This window comes from Scyliorhinus canicula, chromosome 15 (genome assembly GCF_902713615.1).
Source record: "Scyliorhinus canicula chromosome 15, sScyCan1.1, whole genome shotgun sequence".
In the NCBI taxonomy this organism is placed as follows: domain Eukaryota; kingdom Metazoa; phylum Chordata; class Chondrichthyes; order Carcharhiniformes; family Scyliorhinidae; genus Scyliorhinus; species Scyliorhinus canicula.
This window is the reverse complement of record NC_052160.1, coordinates 106,031,873-106,057,538: the sequence shown is the minus strand read 5'-3', so window position 1 is coordinate 106,057,538 and position 25,666 is coordinate 106,031,873. Positions and strand designations below refer to the sequence as shown.

Genomic DNA, 25,666 nt, shown 5'->3' with positions numbered 1-25,666 from the left:
AAGACATCTGTGTCTGATGTGAAATGAGGAAATTGCAGGGTCATTCAATATTAATAGTTAGATTATAAACAGTATCAGACCTGTGACTTGATAAAGCTATCTGGAATTTAAATTACAAATATGTATAATAATAAATGTTTGACAACTTTTGTTGTTTCCAGATGAAGCGCATGAGCAAAATAAATTCAGGGCTCCCAGGCTTCTGTAATGACTATTTAAACATCAATTATTCTGTAAGCAATAATTAGGAGGGGGAAAAATAGATGTGTTTGGGCTAACAGACACGGAGTAGCCGTGGTGAAAGATTTCCAACTACATTAGCAATCTGCAGACTTTAGGTAGTTGATTAGTTCAAAAGCAAATCTGCAGGAACAGGTACAAAAAGGATCATTTAAACAAGCTCTTCCACTTTACGTTCTTGCTTAGGCAGATAATTATTTGCTTATAAATAGTTTCTACTCTGCAATCCTATATGCCTGACATTCCACCAGTCTGTATTTTAAAAGGCAGGGCAGACAAAATATACAGCATTCGGTTTTAATCTCCTTTGCACATGCATCAAACTACAAGGTACTTATTTTTGACTTTGTATTTCTCACAACAATTATCCTGCAGCATTCAAGTGAAAATGAATACGGAAGTAGCCAAAGTGTTAAATATTAATAGACACCTACCTGGAGAGAGCAGTCCAATTTTTCCTATTTAATGACATTTTGTTCCTCAGGCTTTGTTAATCTGTCTCTAAAAGAACTCCCGTGCTAACTTCTGCACTGTCCCATATAGTTTAACAACCGTAGACACAATGTGTAAATAAACGTCCTTCACTGTTTTTCATCTGCCAAATAGTATTCATCCAGTCAGTGAAGTGCACCTTCACCCTCGCCTGTTAGTACTCCCCTGTGCTGGGGTCACGTGATTCTTATCAGTTGTGTTGTATACTGTAACTTACCTATTAGCTGCACCATATAAAATCTGAATTATCCAAAGCATCATGTTAAAATGTTTCAACTAAATCCAACTCTCTACAAATGTTAACGTAGGAATATAAGTTAATGGATGAAATGAAAGGCTTTTAGGTTTGTCATTGTCCTTTTTTGTTTTTATATGTTTATTTTCCAAATATATTTTGAACTGGTAGAGGCAGAAATATGGCAGTTCAGAACTTTTATTTATTGTAAAAAGGATGAACCTATCCATGCTGATTATTGTAAGGAACCTCACTTGCCAGAAGGTCTCCTATTGCCAATTTTGTCTTTGAAAAATCATGACAATTTTAAACATGTAGAAAAAAACTGACATGCAGCTACCAACATTTTATTAAATTACACAGTTAGGTTCTAAAACGGAAGTTACCAATGATTACAGTGATTGTGTTTTCAGAATAAGGGGCTGCAGGAAGTATGGAGTTATCTTTGTTTATTTGGTCCAAAGTCAGTTTTCACTAAAGATTATAAAACAACTCACAAGAGTCTCAGAGATCTAAAGTGCATTTAGAACACACCCAACTTTATGCAACAGGAATTTCCATGGACGCAGAACTATTAGGACAGTGTGGTATGTCCCCACAATTCTTTGATTTGGTTTCTTTTGTTTTAACTGCTATGCAAAATGGCATGCAATTCTCTATTTTGGAATTACATAATACCAGGTCAGATCTGACCACATCAAACATGATTAACCCTTTCATCTTCTGACTTCAATATTTCTTAAGTGGTCGTTCACAAGTTTGCAGTATTAAAGTTAAGTGGCTACAATTTCAGCAGTGCTGGTTTTCGGATGCAGCAATGCGCAGTTACCCCATGTTCGAACGAGTTAATGCAGTCAGCACATCACACCTGGGGCTGGTTTAGCTCACCAGGCTAAATCGCTGGCTTTTAAAGCAGACCAAGCAGGCCAGCAGCACGGTTCGATTCCCATACCAGCCTCCCCGGACAGACGCCGGAATGTGGCGACTAGGGGCTTTTCACAGTAACTTCATTGAAGCCTACTCGTGACAATAAGCGATTTTCATTCATTTTCATTTTCATTTCATTTCATTTCATTTCATCGCAGCATGCAACCCAACCTAAACTGCACCGCTAACTAGCTACGTGCTCTGCAGGGGGCTTGGGCATGTGCATGGCTAGCATAAGTTAAAGCTAGCCTGAAGCTCGGAAACAGGAGTTGCATTCTGGCTGCTGGAGGTGAGGAACTGTAGTTTAAGGGGTTGACAGATGGGATACACTAACGTATGATGTAGGTGATGATATACCACTGACATCAGACTCTTGAGATAGACATTGGAATTGTGCCTAGGAGCAACATGCCTATATTATAGTCTGTTTAAAAAAGTAGTACTAATAAAGAAAGTGTTAGGCAGATACAAGAGTATGTCGACAGTTTCTCTAAGAATCAAGTCCCTCGCCTATGTTTTTAGACAGAAAAACTCATCTCAGAACATGCTGGCAGTCGTGGAGGCTTTGATGGATAAAACACATTGGTGTTATCGAAGGAATTGCAGAGTGAAGAGCCTTTGAAAGCAGCTAACAAAAACTTTCAGCTGAAGAAAGAGAGACACTGGAGAGAGGTAATGAATATTGTACCTGTTGAGCAAACCCTGCCCTTCCCTGCCTGTTTGACTGCCTGGAGGGCCGGCAGAGAGCCTAGCACCAGGAGTTAGGCAAATGTCATTTTCTCTGGTACTACAGCGTCAGGTCTTCGGCAAAATTTGCCAAAGTTTCAAGATTGTCATTTTCTTTATACAATACGCCCAGAGCAAATGAGGTTCTCCTGAGGCAGCCTGAGCAGGAATCCAGCACAGATTTGAAGTCCACGCTGATTGATTTTAAATCCACCATTGAACCCCGTTATTGAGCAGGTGGTTCAGTGCACACTGCAACTCGAACTCTGAGCACCAAATCGGGCCATCATTTGGGGAGACTCCAAGGCTTCACATGACTCTGTGGATTTGGTAGGCCCACGAGCAGTGGCCCCAACCATAATAAAACCCACCAAGCCAAACGAACGGGTCAGAAAATCCACACCACAGCCATTTTGAATTGCTTGCATTGTAGCCTGAAAACTCAGCATAGACTGTCCTGTTTCCAACATGGCAAAACTGGACATTTCAAGCACTTCTGGAAACCCAGAAATTTTAATCAAAGTTGAAGACCAGAAAGTATCTATGAAGCACATTACTTCCAAGGAATGGAAAGTCAAAAGAAAAAGGTGAAATTATAGAATTCCTCAGGGAAGTAAAGAGTCTTAATTTAGACTACTGGTCAGTAATCGTCCAAGTTCAAGGCTTTTAAAATTGATACTGGAGCTACTGTTAACATATTAGCAGATGACCCCAATTGGCTTTCGCCAATAAACCTTCACCCATCAGACATCAATTGACAAGATCCGGACAGAATAGACCTTGAAATCAAAGGCAGGATTATTATTCCTTTTAGCTACAGGAGGTGACAGATTGTTGATTCTCTTTATTTTTTTCACAATCAATAGACATCCTTACTAAGTGGCATGCCTCTAGGAATCCTGGAAAAAAACAGATAATGCTCATCACTTAAACGACTCACTGTCTTTCATACACCAATCTTCAACCTTTTATTTAGAAGCAGTGGCAAATAAGCCTTTAGAAGTTGAGGAAGTCAACATCTTCCTTTCACAGAGGCACCATCAACTAGACTAAGAACAGAGAAGAATGTTACGAATCTCTCAGTTCTTCATGAAGTAAGGCCTGAGGTGATGGATACAAAAGTAATTGCAGAAGATGGTTACCATCCCTATTAAGACCTGATGGATCTGAATTTGTTCTTCCTAGAAAGTGTTGAGGAAGAACCCTTGCAGTAGGGGTGATCTCTTGTTGGTTGAGGTCCTTGGGAATGGTTCTTTTTTCCCATTGATGGATGAACTTGTCGAAGTCGCTGCTGATTTTTCTTGAGGAATCAGCTGTGCCTTTAGTGGTTGAGCAGAACTCAAATCTTAGTTTGACTGAATCTATCAATGCATTGCCCACTTCGTCTCCTGTTGCCCCTGAAGAGTCTTCCAGAGAGAATGCTTTGCCTGCTTCACCATTAGAGTCCACTGCTAAAGAGCTGGTATTACTGCTCAAGAGAAGGTGAAAGTCAATTGACACCTATATTTTAGTCCCAGCTGAAAGTCCTCTGCCTTTCAGAGTGGAGGTCAGCACAGAAGCTGTGACTGAACCTTCAGCACTTCTGAAGCTGCACAATCCTGTTGAGCAATATTGTTCCAGAGTTGTTTGTCTACAGCTAATCTCTCTCATTATGAAATATGATGTCATCTTGTCACCATATTCCCAGCAATTCTTCCCATTTTCCATGGTGGAGCAACCTTGTATAAAGTGAAGTGAGGCTCTCTTATTCCTGACTACAGAAAGTAAACGGTCCTCCAGAAATATCATGAGGAAATCATCTCTCCTTCTTTTCCTGACAGCCTGACAGGAAGTCAGTCTTTTTCTCTCCTTTGTCATGCAAGTTCATTGATATCTCAGATCGTCAGTGCCTTTTCAGTCACTGAAACAACAGTGGGTGATACAGCTGTGACAGTCTTCCCTGGAGCTGAAGATCACACCGGTTCTGAAATGTCTTCCCAGTGTCCTTTGTAAGTGATGTAATGAGGTTCACACCGACAATGAGCGAGAACCTCATCTGAATACATTTTAATGCATTTACATATAATTAATAAGTCCCCACCACCACATGATCCCCACTCATAGAACATAGAACAGTACAGCACAGAACAGGCCCTTCGGCCCTCGATGTTGTGCCTGCTTCACCATTAGAGTTCACTGAATATTCAAATATCGTCGTGGTGACGTCACATCGGCGAGGTTTCCAACAGGTTTAGAAAAACGAGAATTAATCGAGGGGCTGCCCCCAGGGCCGCAAAGGTAAGCATCGCTCCCAGGGGAGAGGGACAATACCGTGCAATGCCCTGCCATTCCCCATGGCACTGCCCCCAGCACAGGTTGGCACTGGAGTAACTTTCCGACTTTGAATTTCCTGATAGTTTCCCTTACCCACTGAATTCATAAACTGGAAAATTTAAGACGTACTGTCCAGAATTTGCACACGATTATTTCAAAAGAATGGCAGTGCACACAAGTTTTCAATACATGTTCGGGGAAGGCCAGGCTCCACATTTGGGGACAAAGATGGAAATTCTAAAGATACTCTTGTAGACCAGGTTGGACTTGCTCCTGGATTCAGTATTGTGCTGAGACATTTAGACTAATATTTTAGTCTGTTAAGCCAGCTGCCAAATATTGAGGTACATTTGGAAATCCCACCTCCCATATCAAACCAAAAGGCGAAGCCTTCCAAATGTAAAAGAGAACATTGTACAGAATCTACAGACAAATCAATCCTCAGTTTTCAAAAACGTGGGAAAACAGGCACAAACCCATCTGTCTGACAACTCAGTGGGTGGGCTATGCATACATTTCTGAATTATTTTTCTTCTAGCCCTTGAGCATGGGCAAAAGGCATGAACTGATGAGCCCATAAAACAATTGATACTAAAGTAATGTATTAAACTCTAATGTGCAGTCTGTGCCTTATGAGATTGCTTGTACACCCTCGGGTGTTAGTTTAGGTAGGAAAATAGGAAAAGAAGGAAATTGGGAGGGGGGGAAAAAGGACCATTGAACTCAGAGTCAAATGTGAGTCAAGTGCTTTCAATTAGGGATAATAGCTCAGGATAGTTTACAACTTAATATATTCACACAAGACTGGAGTTCCAAAGGCTTTCCATTGTCTTTGCTTTAGTTGTCATTATTTACTTGTGAGGATATTAATGAACTATTCAATCCTGGGGTTTGGATGATTTGTCCTCCTCACTTGACCTCCTCGGGGCATCATTTCCAGCAGAGGTCAGTTTTTAACCTGCTCAGTAAGGCAACAAGTACCATAACATGCTACAGTTTTTTTGTCAGATTTGCATTCTATACCAAACACTTTGACTTATCTCTGACGGTTTAAATTTAGAGTCATTTGGTTTGCATTCGCACATCTGAGCAGTTTTCTGAAAACAAATACTTGGCCCAGGAAGAAAGAAAAGAGGGCAGGAAGGAAGAAAAGAGTGAAGGAACAAATGGATGGAACGGGTGGGGCCATTGTGCCTCATCTCATCTTTCAGAAAAGTGCACGAAATATTTCACAGGCAAAATTCTCCGGCGTTTCACTCCGGCGTCGGAGGCCGCTCCCCCCCCGGGGGGCTAGGAGCAACATTGCGGGAAACTCGGCCGCTGGGCCTTGACACTTGCGTCAAACCGGCACGCCGAGAATGACGCGGCCGGCGGGGCCTAAGTGACGTCAGCCGCGCATGTGCGGTTGCCGTCTTTCCCTCCGCTGCCCCGCAAGACGTGGTGGCTTGATCTTGCAGGGCGGCGGAGGGGAAAGAGTGTGTCGTTTACAGACGCCGGCCCGACGATCGGTGGGCACCGACGATCGGTGGGCACCGATCGCGGGCCAGTCACCTCCTGAGCACACCCGTGGTGCTCGATCCCCTCTCCGCCCCCCACAGCCCCACACTTACCCTGTCGCGCGATGTTCATGCCGGCAGCGACCAGGTGTGGTTGCCGCCGGCGTGAACCTGTCGGGGTTGTCAGGCCGCTCAGCCCACCCGGGCCAGAGAATCGGCGGTCGCCGGGAAAAACGGCGAGCGGCGATTCTCCGAGCGGCGTGTCGCAAAACGCGACACGCCATTTTGGGGGGGGGATGGGAGAATCGCAGGGGGTGCCAGAGCGGCCCTCCTGCGATTCTCCCACCCGGCGTGGGGAGCGGAGAATCGCGCCCCCACATATCGAGGGATTTCAATCCATCCTTTTTGAGAACGAACGCAGAAATCATTTTGCATAATGTCACACAGCTGAAATTATATTTTTGTAGAAGCAATAGTTTCGGAGAGAATGCTGGACAACTCTTGCAGTCAAGATAGGGTCTTAAGTTATTGCTCCATTCAAAATTTAGCATTCCATAAAATGCAGCATTTTGTCATATACTTCTAATGTACCAGTGTAGATTGTGTATTCAAATTCAGGGTAGGGTTTTGAAGTCATAAACTTCTGACTCAGCAGAGACAGATTTACACTTTGTGGCGCCCTGCGTACTCCTTCATTTCTGCATCCACCACCACTCCCCCTCACCCATGACATCATACCCCTTTTGGCACTGCCCACCCTCGCCCCACAGAACGCAAAGACACAGCCAGAAATATACAAAAATTGATCACTGCTTTAGTGCTTTTTAACTTGCAAAAACACACCTGTATGAATAATTGCTGAATTGAAAGCCAGGCTTAACTCTTGTCGGAATGACCCTCACACTCTTCCTCCCCATCCCCCATCCCCTCACAGTCTCCCCCCCCCCCACCCTCAAACACTCCCATTCTCACAATCTCACTACCCTCACTCGCTGGGGTCTTCAAGGCCTCACTCGTCATCTCCGCGTGCTCTTAAGACTTGACTCAGCACCTCACTTCGCTGCTTTTGGCTGGCCTGCCCTCTGCAGCCCTGGCTGGGTCGAGTCGCCGCTTGCCTGCTCCCGTTGCTGCTCGACGGCTGCTGACCAGCTGGCTCACCTTGGATCGTGGCTTTTGTCTGGTGCCTCGCACCTCATTGTTACTGGCTAGCCTGCCCTCAGCCCTGGGACGAGAAATCTGCTGGTTGCGTCTTATTTCGCAAAAGTGAAACACAGGCGGAAGAATTCTCTGTTTCTGAGACGCTGGGGCATGATTCGTGGATTTCTACGACAGCAAAACTGGCACCTCACCTGGACCCATTCAACAACCGGTGAGGGGCTAACACCTGTGCCACGTGGAACAATCAATTCCAATGAGAAACGGTGCGGGATTCGCCGGGTTCGCGGTTGACACTCAGGAGGCTGAAAAGCTGCAGCCACATATCACATTGCACTCCCCACACACACCAGCCCAGTGAACAAGATGGCGGAGAGGAGAGCGGCACTCCATTTTATGGACGCTGAGCTCCAGACCCTGCTAGACGCCGGAGAGGAGAGGCTGGCGACCCATTACCTCAGGCAGGGAAGAAGGCTGCCCTCCGCTGCTGCTCAGTGGGCCAGGGCGCAAATGGCAGACGTCGTCAACATCGTGAGCAACACTGTCCGGACCGGCAAGCAGTGTCGGAAGAAACTGCACCACCTCCTCAGGGCGACCAGGGTGAGTAGGCAGCACTGTGTCCCTGGCACCAACCCCTGTCCCACACACCTGCAACCACCTCCCCCGACCCGGAGGGTGGCTGAACCCCCACCTGCACCGCATGCCAGCACCCATAGCGGCTGCCATGGCCGGGTGCCCTGGCCACTGAAGCCACCAGCTACCCACCCCCTGCATGCGTTGGACTGTCTAACACTGCGTTTTCTGATTCACCCCCTCCCCCAGCCCAGCTGCAACCAGATCCCAAGGTGCCGAGCAACGACGAGGACGATGCCGACATGGATGAGAGCCATCAACCTGCACTCCTGGACACCCCGGATCTCGAGTCCGAAGATGACACTGAATTCCCGTCCCAGCTGTCTCCAACACCCTGCACCATCCCAGAGACACTCACCTTGGTTGGGCACGTTAGTGAAGAAGCTCCTGGGGCACTATCTGGTGCTCACCGCACACACGGTCTGGTAGAGCAGATAGAGGTAGGAACTCCTGAAGGGGTAGAGGGTCGGAGGGCGAGACCAGCTGACTTCTGGAATGGACAGTCCCATCGATTGTGGAGTTGCAGTCACAGAGCCAGGACTCTGTGGGCAGCACGGTAGCACACGTGGCTAGCACTGTGGCTTCACAACGCCAGGGTCCCAGGTTCGATTCACTGCTGAGTCACTGTCTGTATGGAGTCTGCACATTCTCCCCGTGTGTGCGTGGGTTTCCGCCGGGTGCTCCGGTTTCCTCCCACAGTCCAAAGACGTGCAGGCTAAGTAGATTTTCCATGCTAAATTGCCCTTTGTGTCGAAAAAGGTTAGGAGGAGTTATTGGGTCATGGGGATAGGGCGGAAGTGAGGGCTTAAGTGGGTCAGTGCAGACTCGATGGGCCGAATGGCCTCCTTCTGCACTGTATGTTCTATATATGAAGGGTTGTTAGCGAGCATCCAGCACCTGCAGGTTCAGGTGGAGGAATCCAACCACGTTCAGAGGCAGGACATGGTGCCGGCCATGCGTGCCAACACCGCACAGGTGGCTTTCATGGTGGAGGTCTTGCAGGTGAGGGTTTTGGCCATGGATCAGCATGTCCAAGGCCAGGGGCACTCTGGACCACCTGGACATTGCGGTGACGCTCCTGAGCATGGCTCAGTCACAGAGGGCTATGATAGAGAGCTTTGGTGGCATTGCTCAGACGCTGGCTGATGTGGCACAGACCCAGAAGGAGGTGGCCCAGTTCTAGAGACAGACGACGCAGTCCCAGATGGAGATGGTCTACTCCCTGTGCCCCATGGCCGCGAGCATGCAGACCCTGGTTGAGACGGCCCCGGGTCTCCAGGATTGGCAGCGTCTGATGGCAGAGAAGTCTCTGGGGATAGCTCCGTTTGCGCACCCAGGGGCCATTATGCACCCCGAGGAGGAGGTGATGGGGCCTGTGCCGGTGACTCCTGCAGAGGAGGTGCCGGAACATCGCAACACCTCAGACTCCTCCCTGCCACCTCCTGTCCCATCACATGAGCAGCGGGCAGAACACAGTGGCCACCTGGGACATACGAGCAGCAGCTGGGCCCATCAAGGCCCAGTCACCCCAGAGTACAGCCAGCAAATGGGACCCAGATCACAGGGCAGAAATCACATCATGTCGCCTCAACTCCTGATATATCATCTGGGGATCCACCTAGACATAGCATTAAAGCCCGTAAGGCCAGAAAAGTAGACGCCAGGTAAGTTGGCACAGGTGCAGGGCATAGTTTAGCTACAGGGGATAGAACACTAATCTGCATATATGTTGTCACATTAAACACCTGTGCACATTGTTACAACCTGCCTCGGTGATCTGTCAGAAGGATGTGAGGGGGGGGGGGGGTTAGTCTGGGCTGGCTGCGGAGGGGGCATGAGGGTGGGGAGGGAGCGGGCGGAATGGGCGAATATTGGGGGTGGGCTTGGCTCAGGGACCACAGGTTAGCTTAGCGCTCTCCACTCCAGTGTCGCACACCGACTCCCCCCAGCCAACCCTGTCCCCACCTCCATCACCAGGGATTCGATGGAACCGTGTGATAGAATGGCCAGCTCGCATGAAAGGATCCCCAGGTGGACAATGGCAAGTGTTACCATGGGCAGGAGTCAGACATTGTCAAACGATGCGGAGCACCAGGGCTCATTGCAGAGTGGGTTGTCATCATCCTCCATCTTTTGGGCCAAACCTACTGTTATTGCCAACCCAGGGCCCACACCCCATAGTGCGGCAGGTATGTATCACGGAGGGGGTTGCAGACAGGGGGAATAGCTGGCGAGGTGAAGGGCTGTGGGAGTGGGAGGCAGTGACGTATCCCTGGCCAGTTCCCTCCCCCTCTCCCACAGCCCAGACGGTGAACTTGGAGACGATCAAAGCGTCTCATGCGCGTTGGCCCTGGTGCACATGTTGTGAGGCCTTCTGTGTCTGCCCGGGCCCCATGTCCTGTCCATCCTCGCCCTCCCCCGCATGCTCCTCATCGGACGAGGACTGGCGTTAATCCTCTTCCTCCAGCATGTTGCCCGTCTGCCTGGTGACATTGTGGACACAGTAAGCCACCATGATGCGGGCAATGCTCCCAGCATTATACTGGAGAGCCCCATTAGTGCGGCCCAGGCACCTGAACAACATTTTCAGGATGCCGAAGCACAGCTCAGTCACAGTATGGGCTTCGCTGTAGCAGGTCTTCACATCAGACTGTGGCCTCCGGATAGATGTCATGGGGCGGCACGGTAGCACTGCTGCTTCACAGCGCCAGGGACCCAGGTTCGATTCCTGGTTTGGGTCACTATCTGTGCCGAGTCTGCATGTTCTCCCCTTGTCTGTGTTAATCTAAGCCTACTTGTGACACTGATAAAGATTATTATTATCAGCCACGACTGCAGCGGATAATCCCTGTAGCCCAGTAGCCAATACCCCAGCTGGGGGTGCACCTCGAAGAGGCCAGGAACCATTAAGTGTGCCAGGATGAAGGCAGTGTGCACACTATACAGTTATCTGGCACAGACATGCATGATGCGTATCTGATGGTCACACATCAACTGCACGGTCATCGAGTGGTACCCCATTCGGTTTGTGAAATGTGGCCTGTTATCAGCAGGTGCCAGTAGGGGAGCATGCATGCCGTCGATTATACCCTGGACCCGGAGCATCTCGGCGATGGCAGTGAACCCTCTGCCCGGGCATCCTGGTGAGTTCTGTCCATATTAAAATGGATGACGTGTGGCATATAGGGTTTCTGTGATAGCACAGACGCACCTCCGCACCGAGCTCTGTGAAATCCCGGACATGTCCCCACTCGGCGCCTGGAAGGACCCCGTGGCATAGACGTTCAGGACGACCATCACCTTGCCGGCCACCGGGAGCGGGTGTCCTCCCCCATTTCCCACCGGTGCCATGTGCGCCCTGATCCAGCAGATATGCCATACAGTCCCCCTGCTCAGCCAGAGTCTTTGATGGCATGCCTGCTCCGGCAGATCCTTGAAAAACAGGAGCTGCTAGAATACCTGAGGTACGATGCGCCGCCTTCTTTGCACCTCCTCCTCCTCAGTCTATTGGGCAGCTAGCTCTCCATCCTCAGCGGTTGCCTCCTGTCCCTCTGGGGCATACTGCATTGCTGCAGCTTCTTCCTCCTTGAGCAGCTGCAGCTCATATAGCCACAATGCAACCGCCAGGGCTGCAGTGACTAGGAGGAAGGCCACCATTGCTGGTTGAATTCCTATATCCATTGTCTGCAAGGGAGAAAGGATGACATGTTACCTCCATGCCCAACCAGATCCGTTGGCACTGCGGACTCTATCCCAGCATATCCCTCCATCTCTCCCCCATTTCCGCATCCCGTTGGTGCCCGGCACTGTGGGACTTCTGGCCCTTGTGCTGCATTTGCCAGCAGCACGCTCCGTGGCCCCCATGTGGCGCCCCACTGTAGGGGCTACTGTGGGCGTTACCCTTGGGCAGGCCGCATGATGCCACGCTGGCAGTTGGCAGCTGTTTGGGGGTGGGGGGGTGGTATGGTTGAGGGTGGGGTGCATGGGTGGTGGGGTGGAGGGTGGGAGCTGGGGTGCGGGGTTGAGGGTACCCATACAGCTGTTGGCACTCAGCAGAGCCAGGGGCCAAAGTGGGTGGTCAGTGGAGTCCACAACAAAATGGCTGCCTTGCAAGCTGTGGCAATGGTGGTCCATGATTGGGCACTGCCCCAGCCCCATAGGGGGTCGGCCCAGCCCCACGGCCTGTCTCCTATCAGTGCCCCTAGCCTTGACAGGGCTCCCCCAACCCCAGCCAGCGGGCCAGATTCAGGGCCAGCATCCACGGTTGTGCCTCTGCGTGTCCTACCTCCTCTCTCTCCCTCATCAGCCACGGTGCCTGTTTCTCAATTTTTAAAAGCACAAATGAACCTCACCGTTGGGAATTGCCCCAAGTGGAGGTGGAGAATCGCGGAGTCCCCGGAGAATACTGGGTCGGGCCCGCTAATCATATGTAAACGGCGTTTACTATATGTGCGGAGTGGAACACATTAACGCCGCTGTCGAGGTTCTGAAGATTCGCGATTTGGCGTGAACCTGGCATCCACCACTATTTTGGCGTTAAGCCTGATACTCAACCAAATCATCTTTCCCGATTTCAGCGTCGGCCGACTGAGAATACCGCCCAGGATCTTCTGCCTCTCTCACTCCTCGCCTAGTCATATCTCATTCCTCGCACACACATGTTTCAGTGTTTGGACCAGTCTGTTTTCCCGCTTTAAGGGGACACGACCGATTAGAGCCTGATGTCACCACGCATTGCCTGATAAACTCAGTAAATACTTGCTGCGCCTATCAGCGAATGCAGAGCTATCAGACTCTGATTGGTGCCCACAGACACCAGCCAACACCCCTCTCACCTCCTCCCCCTCATTAATTCGGAGTAAGTCATTTATTTCCATAGAGAGTAGCAGTGTATTGATCAACTTGTTTGAGATTTGGTGTTGTAGTAATTCCAGTCATGTGACATGGCATAAGAAGGCGATGTCACCTTGTCTACTTTTAACAGATTGGGCTACTTATTTTTCCTACCTCACATCTCACCTACAGAAATAGAGAATGGCTTCACATTGCCTTGAACTAAAGTGGAAAATGTAAAGTTAAGTCATATAGTTAGGTCTGATGTGTTTATGAAGCTTTCTGCTGGTTGCTGGAATTAATGTACTTGCATAGGTTAAATTACAGCTACCATTGAGAAGCCTGATGAAACATCTGTACAATCAGTTTATTGTGAGAATTTTGGCTAATGCTTGTACGAAGTAAAACCTGTTTTTCTAAACATTTTGACTGAGATGTTTACGATGAAACCTGCCCAGCTTTGGGCGGTGCCTATAGGAAAATGAAAACGGGGAAGCCTTCCTCCACAACACTTACCTTGAAAAAACAAAGCCTGACAGAATTTTCCTGTGATCCCTCTCGCTGTGACCCGCAGCTACCCACCTTGAAAACACTCCGTTGTTTGCAAATGAACCTTCCCTGCTGAATTCCCCTCAGCTCCAGCCCAAAACCCTCACCCCAGGAAACAACGCCACTCTAATTGTTGTATGCTTGAGGCAAGTGCAGTGCCCCAGAGGCAGGAAGCAAAGAGGTGAGCAATACTGACACTGATATGGCTCAGTGATCGAAAGCTCAGGAGCAGTTGCCAACCTTGAAGCCTCTCGACAACCAAACTTTAAAGCAGTTGCTAAATTTTAAAATGTAAATGTGGAACTAAAAGTAAGGAGCGGCACTTAACTGTTAGGAGGGGCAGAGTGGCACAGTGGTTAGTACTGCTGCCTCACATCGCCAAGAACCCTGGTTTAATTCGGGCCTCGGGTGACTGTCTATGTAAAGTTTGTAGGTTCTACCTGTGTCTGCGTGGGTTTTCTCCAGGTGCTCCGGTTTCCGGTTTCAGGTTTGGTGGATTGGCTGGGATAAATTGCCCATTATTGTCCAAACATGCACAGATTACATGGGGTTAAGGGGTTAGGAGGGAATAGAGTGGGAGAGCGGACCAAGTAGTGTGCTCTTTCAGAGGGTTAGTGCAGATTTAATGGGCCAAATGGCCTCCTTCTGTACTGTGGGGATTCTATGGTTCTACGGAAGACAGTGCAGCAACCTCTCCCAAGCCAACAGGCTCAGTATTGTGGTGCTTGTAGAGATATGCATCACTGTATACACAAGGGGTTAATGTAAATACACTACAACTAAGTAACCACTAGAGGGAGCACCAGAGACGTATATGTACATAGACAAACTGGAAGTCAGGACACTCTTCACAGGAACGGCTGCTGGTGAGCAGGACACAGAGAGGCAGCTCAGATGTAACATAGTATAAGCGCTGGAGAGAGAACAAACTCATTCAAATAAAGCATCTACTTCAACTGTAAGACTACGAGCTTTATTCAGACACAAGGAATAATACATGGTACCAGGAAACTTCAGAACGCTTACTAGAAGGTTACACAAGATGCAGACAAAGCAAGATCGAAAACAGTAGAAAACTCATACGTGGGGAGATTTCGCTGAGTGGATGAAACTCATTGAAACTCCCCCGCAGCTGAAAACAACTGGGAATTCAAGTACTAATGGAAATTTTTAAAACAAACGTTCAAACTATATATCATAGCTAATGAGTTGAGCACAGCCTCAGAAGAAATGCAAATAGTACTTCTACCAGCAGAACATGAAGCTAGAGAAAGCTACAACTGCTTTAATTACTTGAAGGGTGAAGACAACACCAAATTAGAAGTAATATTTAACAAATTTGAAGATCACTGTAACACCAGTCACAATGCTGCTTTAATCATTCAATGCTTGGAGACCAAATTGCACAGGGAATGAGTGATGGAAAACTCAAACAATCATTATCAGAACAGAAAGGTTTAACGCTGGAAATCGCGATTGACAAGTGCAGATCGCAAGAAAAAAATAACTCTAAGTTTTCTACAAGAAAGAAACGGCTAAAAAGTTCTTTTCCACGGATCTGAAGAAGTTGAAATGGCATCTGAGCACATTTTAAACTGCCTGGGGAACAAAAGACGCAAATCTGAGTTTGTGCATGCGTAGGAAACTGCAGCCGCGCACGCGCAGTTGGAAAAATGAGTTTTGGGTGCAGATCGTTCTGCGCATGCACAGCCAAAAGAAGATTGCTCACTGTTCGCCGATGGATCTGCGCATGCGCAGATGGACAAAAAGAGCGCACAGTTCAAAGAGGGATCTGCGCATTGCGCACAACACACATGCACAGTTTACGACAAAGCGCGTAGTGAAGATAAATCGATTCACGCACGCGCAATCGATTCCTACGCTTTACGTCACGAGCATCATGATGTCAGATGACTCAGACCATGCCCACTTGAAGCAACACTGTCTGAAAATTGAAAATAAGAATATTTTTTTTATTATTTTTGTGAAAATAACAATTTAAAAGGCACAAAACCAAGAAATCTAACCTCAAAAGGCACAACAATGCCTGAACCTCTACCAATAGTTGAACATAACTTTCACAGCACCCTGGAACAAGCAGTTTGCACCACCCAAAGTGAAGAGCACAATGGCAAATCCAAAACCAAAGAAGGTGATTTGTTTATTGAACATGAAGAGGACAATAACACATTCGAAACAAAAAAAATTATTTGTTTGTCAAAAAATATTACACAGGCATGGCTGAGTTATTCAGATATGAAGATCATAAAAGCATCAGCGCCACGGTTGTAAAGCTCAACATGACTCGACTCATGGCAGATGAATCCAATACAATAATGCAATGGCAGATCGTCGACACATTGGATGACAGCAACCTGTCACATACCCAAGAAGAAAACGACAGCACACAGTGAGTACTGAACGACTCCGTTGAGAGAGCACAGATCAACTCCACAGAGAAAACACTGCACCACTCCACACAGAGGGCGTCGCAAGCCTCAACAGAGAGCTTCCAAAATGGAAGCAACTAAAGACTCCAGAGTGAAGTCCATGCATGAACAAGACCATGATATCTACCTTATCTGTGCAACTAGAAGCAGACTATGAAAGTCTACCAAGCTCACATAATCGACAAGACGACAATGTAAGTCTACCCACTGTATGTGAGACAAGTGACAAAGAAATCACGATTCCCATACAAGATGTGCAAGATCACAGTGATCAGCTCATCTGTAAAAAAGACCTTGACAATCAAAGCACAACGACTCATGAGTTGAGTGGGACTGCATCAATTGAAACCACATCGACTCTAAACTACCCACAAGAAAATGAAATCTTGAAGATTTTGACTCCAGAAGAGGAGCACCAAGAAACCAAAGATGATTCAAATGAACCAGAAATGACTCCAGAAGGAGTACCAAGGAAGAAAAGAAGAGGAATCAAATCCACGACAAATGACTGATGTCAGCAAAATCAGTGCAACACAGGTCATTCTCACAATCCTCTAGAAGAAACGCTCAATGAAACATCAGATACCACAAAGGGCACTGACACCAATAATTTTGAGAATGACTCAAATTATTCACACGGAACAGTCATTGAGTGCAACAAGAACAACAAAAACCACAAGAAGCACAACAGAAACAAGAACAACAACAGCAACAACAAAAACAACAAGAAGCACAACAAGAAGAACAACAAAAACTACAAGCACAACAACAAAAACTACAAGAACAACAACAAAAACAACAACAAGAAGCATAACAAAGGCAACAACAAGCACAACAACAGCAACAGGAACAACAACAAAAACAACAAAAACAGAAACAACAAGCACGACAAAGACAACAACAAGTACGACAACAAAAACAACAAAGACAGAAATGACAGAAACAACAACAATGAAACAACGACCTGTACAACATGCTGCAACTCTGCACATGAAGGATAATGCAACAGCACACTCCAAAACAATGACAAGATTATAAACACGCCATGGCATGACAATGCATCTCACAAATTTACATTTGCTCCGGAACAAACAAGCACACCAGCTTTCAAGGCAGATTACACACTAAATCGATACCACAAGTACAGAAAAAAGTCCACGTCAGTCAACATCAGTGGTTCAACCATTCAAATACCTTGTGATGACTTGTTGCTAACTTAAAAATAAGGACACTGACGACATCCACAAAGAAATTGAAATATCAATATCACCACGTCAACAACAGAAAAAAACCTCAAACGAACAAATTTATAAAGTTTGGACTCATAAATGTTTTTATTAAGATTGGACTCATGAATATTAATTGGCTTTGTATAATCATCAATATCATCATGATCAGCTCACTTGCAACTGTCTGAAATTGTTGCTTCTGACTTTTATATTTCTGATGTGTGATGCAAACAGGCAAGGAAGAAAGGTAGGAAGGTATAAACTGGTCGGTCAAACCTGTCAGGGACAACAAATTTGTTAGCCCATATCTTTAATGATGTGTGAGGAGTACAACAGAGAAGTTAATGATGGGCAAGATTTAGTGTTTTCAAAATGGGTAATTAATTCATTCCAGCAATTCTCTTTGGTTGGAAGAGTTCCTGTGGCATTACTTGGTCAGAAGTGTTGGGGAAACCCTTTTCACGCAAGCAGAGTGGGAGCAGTTCCAAGGAATTTCCTGCTCGTAAGAATCACATTAAAGACATTTTTACTCTGCAGGGTCTCCTTTGTACTTCTGAAGTTTAAATAAATATATTACTTATTTTAGCCTGCAAAAGTTGTGGCTTAGGTGTGTATTTTTATGTAGAATTTTTTTATGAGCTGAAGAGATCCCAAAGCACTTCACAGCCAATCATGTACTTTTGAAGTTACATATTACATATGATGTACAATGCCAAAGGAGGCCAATCGGCCCATTGAGTCTGCACCGGCCCTTGGAAAGAGGACCCCACTTAAACCCCAAACCTCCACCCTATCCACGTAACCCAGTAGCCCCCACCTAACCTTTTTGGACACTAAGGGCAATTTAGCATGGCCAATCCACCTAACCTGCACATCTTTGGGCTGTGGGAGGAAACCGGAGCACCCGAGGAAACCCACGCAGAAACGGCGAGAAGGTGCAGACTCCGCACAGACAGTGACTCAAGCTGGGAATCGAACCTGGGACCCTGGCGCTGTGAAACAACCGTGCTAACCACTGTGCTACCGTGCTATGTATATTGTAATGAGGGAAACTGTGGCAAACAACTTGTGCATTGCAATTGCCACAAACATCAAAAAACACTGAGATGAGTCACAGAACACCAATGAGATGTATCATAATGTGCTTTAATGATGTTGGTTGAGGGGTAAGTATTTCCAGAATTCCCCAGGGATCCTTTGCAAAAGACAGCAGCTGCAACAGTACAGCACTTCCTCATGGCCACATTACAATGTCAGCTTAGCTTACGTGGTCAAGATTCTGAAGTAGGACTTGAACCCACAATCGTCCAAACTGGAAACAAGAATGCTGTCATACAACAACAGCATTGTTGTTTGGCAGCACGGTAGCACAGCGGTTAGCACTGTTGCTTCACAACACCAGGGTCCCAAGTTCAATTTCCGGCTTGGGTCACTGTCTGTGCAGAGTCTGCACGTTCTCCCTGTGTCGTGTGGGTTTCCTCCGGGTGCCCCGGTTTCCTTCCACAAGTCCTGAAAGATGTGCTGTTAGGTGAATTGGACATTCTGAATTCTCCCTCTGTGTACCCGAACAGACGCTGAAATGTGGCGACTGGGAACTTTTCACAGTAACTTCATTGCCTTGTTAATGTAAGTGGTGCTGAGGGAGTGCTGCACTACTGGAAGTGCCATCTTTCAGATGGGATGTTAAACTGAAGCCCTCACTACCCTCTCAGCTGGGTTTAAAAGATCTCATGGCAGTATGTCAATGAAAACCTGAGGAGTTAACATAAGACCATAAGACATAGGAGCAGAATTAGGCCACTCGGCCCATCGATTTTGCTCCGCCATTCAATCATGGCTGATATTTTTCTCAACCCCATTCTCCTGTCTTCTCCTCATAACTCCTGATCCCCTTATTAATCAAGAACCTATCTATTGCTGTCTTGAAGACACTCAGTGATATGGCCTCCACGGCCTTCTGTGGCAGAGTTCCACAGATTCACCACCCTTGGCTGAAGAAATTCCTCCTCATCTCAGTTTTAAAGGATCGTCCCATCAATCTGAGGTTGTGACCTCTAGTTCTAGTTTTTCCTCGAAGTGGAAACATCCTCTCCACATCCACTCTATCCAGGCCTCGCAGTATCCTGTAAGTTTCAATAAGATCCCCCCCTCATCCTTCTAAAATCCAACGGTTATAGACCCAGAGTCCTCAAACGCTCCTCATATGACGAGCTCTTCATTCCAGGGATCATTCTTGTGAATCTGCTCTGGACCCTTTCCAAGGCCAGCACATCCTTCCTTAGATATCGGGCCCAAAAATGCTCACAATACTCCAAATGGGGTCTGACCAGAGGCTTATACAGCCATCGAAGTACATCCCTGCTCTTGTATTCTAGCCCACTCGGCATGAATGCTAACATTGCATTGCCTTCCTAGCTACCGACTGTACCTGTATGTTAACCTTAAGGGAATCTTGAACAAGGATTCCTCAGTCCCTTTGTGCTTCTGATTTCCGAGTCTGGTGTCCTGGACAATATTTATTCCTCACGCAACATCATACAAAATAAGATTATCTGGCCTCATTTCTCAATATGGGAGTTTGTTGTATGCAAATGTTATCTGTGTTTCCAACATTGCAATGGTGACAACACTTTGAAAAGTGCTTAATTGTCTATTGGTTTTAAAATGTATTATGTGAATCCAAGTCTTTTACAGCCTGGATTCTCCGTTCGGGATGCTAAGTGCCCCCACCAGCGGAGAATCGGGACTGGCCTCGGCTGGCACTAGGAGCCGGGCCCAGGTGCAAGTCTCACAACTTAACCATGCAAATATATGCACGGTGGAGAGCGCGCAGGATGCCATTTTGAACGGGCAGCCCAATCCCAAATTCTGATGGCAGCCCCCCCCCCACAATGTTAATCCTATGCCCCCACCCACTGACAAGAAGGGACATCCCCCCACCACAGAAGTAAGAGATCACCCTTTCCCCCAAAGCATGCAGGCATGTAGGTGATCCAATGATGTAGTGAGGAGCTATCAATCACAGAAAGAGGGTTTTTAACATTGTGGTTAGTATCAAAGCAGGCTAATTGAGATGCATTCAAGCATGAAGGGAAAGATAAATAAACAATCAATCAAGCACCTGTGGCTGGACAAATAAAACTGTCAATCACTGGCTTTCTGAAATGCATTGTATGTGGAATTGAATGGAACATTTGCATTTCAAAGACTGTCAGGGGATTTGAAACACTTTCAAGTGTTCTGGGCTTTCAAGGAAGCCTCTGGCACTTGTAACACCTGCTACTTTTATAAGGAACCCACTTGTGAATCCTCGTTGGCCTCCTGTTTCCTTTTGCATTCCTATTCTTTTGGCTGTTTTGACTTTTATGCTTTCTGCACCTGGACATTGCTGGGGCCTACCCCTTTAATTAAATAAAAACAACAACAGGATGTGCTCTGATATCAACCATGACCCATTTTGATAGGCTTGGCCAGCAGTCAACTGGCTCTCCTTGAATTCCAGGACAATCCCTGTTGTTGATTGTGATTGTGGAATCCGTCAGAAGCTCCAGAAAGACAGGTAGGCTCTCAGGTTTCAATTTAGTTTGTTTGGAACAGAGCTGAAGAAGGCTTTAAGTTCTCTCTCCCTGAATGGGGTGGATCTCTCTCAAACACCCCAGTTGGAGGCTTTGCTTTCTTCTCAGCTGAGCTGGTAGGCATTCTCTGTGAGACTATTTCCCCAAGTTAGTTTTTTTGTTGGATCAACTTAAAGCTGGGCGTCCAAGCCAAAATCTCTCTGATCTGCTAGGTTTCTGCTTGAAGGGCAGGTTTAAAATAATCTATGCAGCCAGGTCTGTGAAGTTTCACTTCTGATTAAAAGGCTGGGGAGCTGAATCTGATTGATCTTGACTAATGTCCTGTGTTTAAAAAATATTCTCTGCAGTCAGTTCAACTGTGGGAGGTTTCAGTCCAGTGCCACCTGCTGGCAAAGGGGTTGTTTAAAAATGCACTTAAAACTCTCACAATGAGAAACGTAGATTGAACTCCGTGATAATGATAGTCCATCTGGTGGACACCAGTGAGAACTGCATAGACCTGAGGGGAATCATCTGTGAAAGTCCAGGGGCTGGCTTCCCTAAAAATGGGGCTATGTCCCCATGCCGGCGTAAAAATGCTGGCGTTGCACTCTTAGGTTTCCTCAAAAAAAGATAGACCGATTCACCTGCCTGCAGGAAGCTGGCAGGTTCCTGGAATAATTCACGTAGCTTTAGCTGCGGATACGGGCCCCGCACTTCCGGTTTCTAGTCCGCTCATGCGCACGACGATGGCTTCCAGTGGCTGCACCTAGCGCCATGGCTGTTTAAGACCGCGGAGGCAGCTTCGTAATACAGGCCCCCCCAATCGGCTGCGCACTCTTGCATCAGACCGGCCCAATCTGTGCCTGGGCTGCCCATAAGGCTCGTCCCCGGTCTCGGATCCCATCGCACCCCCCCGGCAGGGCAGCCGAAGGCTGAGTCCGCAGCTGCCACGCGAGCATCCCGACTGGCCATACCATGTTTGTTCCACGCCGTTGGGAACTCGGTTAGTCGGGAGTGGAGTATCACTGGGCGTGCCTTTGGCAATGGCCCCCCAACCATGGGGAGTAATCCACGAACGTGCAGATAATCGGGGCCGGGAGGATTGTTGGACCAGTGCTGGGCCCAATTCCGTCGGATATGTTGATTCTCTGCCTCTGTGCCAAACACGATTTCGGGGCGGGGCTGCGGAGAATCCAGCCCTAGGTCAGTGGAAGAGAAGGTGATTGCAGAGAGAATTCTGCAGCCTGCATGTTTCAATTAAAGACCAACATTATAAGATCCAAACCAACTAATGATGTTTCAACACCTTGCATTCTGAAGAGATCACTGCCTACAAAGACCTCAACCTCAGCAGCGAAGATCTACAAATATCTCACACCTGGTTTAATCCCCGTTATTATGATCCTTCCCCTTCAACACTGTCTGTTTACCTTGTGTGTATATGGGTGGAGGGTCGGACCCTGTTTGGGGAATAGTTAGACCAGTAGACCATTGTACTATTATTTCAATTGTATGTTTATCTCTTCTCTTATCATAAATAAACTGTTCTTTAATGCTTTACTTACAAATCTGGTGCCTTTAACTCATTCGAGCAATCAAAGATCTCAGGAATATACAATAATTATTGGTTAATTCACTGATGTTGGGACTGCGGGGTCTGTGGGGCTGGAATTGACCACGTACTTGCCCAGCGTGTCGTAACACTTAAAGACATTTGTCTGAGGCAGCAAATGTTTTGAAAGGGTAGTTGAAAATGCAGTGATTTTTCATTATGCTGACTGGATTGTTCTTCAGCTTGTAGACAGAAGTGTCTGATGGGGGTCTGATGTGGGGGGAGGGAGGGGGGGTCTGATTGGAGTTTCTGATAGGATGACTGATGATGGATCTGCTGGGAGGTCAGATGAGGGACACAACCTCCAGGACCCTTGGAGGACCCCTTCTGCTGCCTGGCAGTGGTTCAGGGTCACTTCATCAGTGTCCTGACCTCGTTGACCCCCCTCCGTCTCTACCGCGGCAGAGCTGCACTTGGTCAGCTTCGCACCAAAGCCCGCCTGATGGATTTCCCGGTTATGGGATTAGAGAATCACATGGGGGGGGGGGGGGGGGGGGAGGAGGGTTTCAAGCCCATTAATTGCTTGCAACATTAATTTACATGAGCCCACTGGCCCGGGGCGGGCAGCGCGCTACTGTCGCCGGCAGGTGATTGGAGCATTACAACAGGGGTCAAAACTGTTTTTCAGGGGACGCTTCCTTCTCTGTCTGGCCGGGATTCCCAATACCAGGTGTCCAGCAATGGAAACCCCGCCCCTACATGTTTATTTTCTCAAATGTCAGCTTTCTTAGCCTCGCGTTTCACAACGTTTGTGAATGAGAAGGGTATCTGGAGACCAGCAGGGGCATTTCTCCCTATTGTACTCAATAGTTGGCGACACAGAGTTTCAGAATGTTCACAGATTAAAGATACAATATGACCTAATTATTCATATCATGCAGAGAAAAGAAGGAAGCTGGGGAAACGATTGCTAAGGCCAATTGGGTGATGTGGGGACTCTGATGTACAATTACCCATGCCTGATGGAGTCAACACAGAAACTTCCTTCTACCTGCTGACCGCCACACAAGTGGCATACTGCCCAGCACGAAACATGCTGCTGAGTGGCTTCATGGCTCAGCAGAGTGCCCAGGTTCATGAGGCTAGCACCAATTAAAGTTAGCCCACGCTTCTTAAAGCCAACCTTAAAGGGGAGGTGCATTTTGTCTGAAGCATGTTCTGCAAGTGGCTGTGAAAGACTTCCTGAAAATTCAAGCAATGGAGAGAGAATAGCTTTTCTGTTCTCCAATGCAGGACAGGTGGCCTTAATGCAGGAAGTGAAAAAGAGGAGGGAAGTCATCTTATTGTAGTGGTTCAGAAGGTTCTTCAGGCAGTAGCAACAGATGGCCTTGGAGATCGATGCCATGGGTCTGGGTCCAAGTACCTAGCTGCAGTACCGGAATGAAGTTCAAAGACCATGGGCCAGATTCTTAGTTTCTGAGGCTAAGTGCGGAGGATCTGTCGCGTTTTAGGTGGAAACAATCGGCGGCGCACCCTCACAGATTCTGCGACTGGTGACGGTTTAGCAGCTGCGCCACTTATAACACCGGACCTCCACGAAACAAACGGACATAGGATGGCCGGATCTGTGGTCGTACATGCGCACAGCGGCGACCTGCAGCGGTCGCACCGTAAAACATGGCACCAGCCGTGCGTGGAACCGAACTGCCAGATAATCCTCCCCCTGGCCACCCCCTAGCATTCCCCTCAGCCCTCGTGGAAGCCCCTCCGGCTAGCAGCACGGCTCGCACCCGACTGTGTCAGCGCTGGACACAGTCTGCAGCTGCCACGCGGGGTTCCTGCATGGCTGAAACCACAGGTCAACTACGCGGTTGGGAACCCGGGGGCAGAGCATCGGTGGAGGGTCTTCAGGTGACGTCCTGAGGCTGTCCCAATGGCATGCGCCTCAATGACATTGTTTTGGCGGGAGAGGAGCATACACAATCTGTGTCAAACAGGCGCCGCCCCCCGATTTTGGCGTCAAAAGGGATTCTCCGCCCGATTGGCAATTACAAAATTGGCGTCAGGGAACGGAGAATCCCGCCCCATATGAATTGTCAAGGTGAGTGAATACATCTTTAAATGCCGTGTGCCACCAACCACAACACCAGCCTGAATGCACCACATTCCTGTGACTCACACATTAGCAATTTCTAGCAATCCGATGTAATGCTCAGCATTCCTAAGCTTTTCCTCCTCCTCATGTGCTCTCCCTGTTACAAACATGGCACCCACATCTCGTCAGCTTGCTCCAGTTTAACAGACCGATCGCCCAAACAGATTGTAACACACTCACTGACTCTCCTACATGACGAGGTGGCACATAACAGTAGGCGGCAGCAAGGAAGCCACGAGGAACTGGTGGGCTGCATCTCCTCACCTGTTTGGAGGAGGTGGTGTCTGTCATTATGGACACAAGTGTCACTGAGGCCTATCAATCAAGTTGCTGAAACCACTCTGATATGTTCCTCTCTAATGCACCTTCTGAAATCCCAATTCACACTAATCCTACAACCTAGTGTGAAATACAAGCTGCAGAAGATGTAACCATGGATCGCTCGCTTTCCAGCAAATCTACCTTCCTCTCGACCCTGACCTTCCTATTGTGCATTTATGCGGGGAAAACAAACAGAGTTAAGATGCTATTGAGGGCTTTGATGACTGTAGCAGACGTCATGTCGGGGAATGGAATGGCAAAGGGGCATCTGGCGTATTCGTCGACCACGTTAAGGAAGTACGTGTTTCGGTCGGAGGAAGGGAGGGGCCCTTTGAAGTCCACGCTGAGTGCTCGGTCTGGCCGGTAGACATGCGGTTTACACTCCGCGCAGACCTGGCAGTCTTTGGTGACCGCCCTGACTTCCGCAATGGAGTAGGGTAGGTTGCGGGCCTTTATGAACTGAAAGAGCCGGGTGACCACTGGATGACAGAGAGCATCATGTAGGGCCCGGAGTCGGTCCTCTTGTGCGCTGGCACATGTACCTCGGGATAGGGCATCGGGGGCCTCGTTGAGCTTACCGGGGCGATACAAAATCTTGTAATTGTAGGTGGACAGCTCGATACTCCACCTCAAGATTTTATCATTCTTGATCATGCCCCGCTGTGTGTTATTGAACATGAAGGCAACCGACCATTGGTCAATGAGGAGAGTGAATCTCCTGCCGACTAGGTAATGCCTCCAATGTCGCACAGCTTCAACGATGGCTTGGGCCTCCTTTTCAACGGAGAAGTGCCGAATTATGG

At 47.8% G+C, this 25,666-nt stretch overlaps 1 protein-coding gene across 8 annotated transcripts in view; it reads right to left on the bottom strand.

Annotated features, from left to right (window-relative positions):
- LOC119978780 (ladinin-1-like) overlaps positions 1-25,666 on the bottom strand; it is a 163,500-nt gene that overhangs the window by 125,711 nt on the left and 12,123 nt on the right. For 2 of the 8 annotated variants that reach the window (XM_038820654.1, XM_038820656.1), the window contains exon 1: positions 675-907. The exons of the other annotated variants lie outside the window; for them this stretch is intronic. In XM_038820654.1, the coding sequence (XP_038676582.1) occupies positions 675-712 (38 nt within the window). In that variant the 5' untranslated portion in view covers positions 713-907. Of the gene's footprint in view, positions 1-674; positions 908-25,666 lie in introns of those variants that run through there. 8 annotated transcript variants of the gene reach the window in all.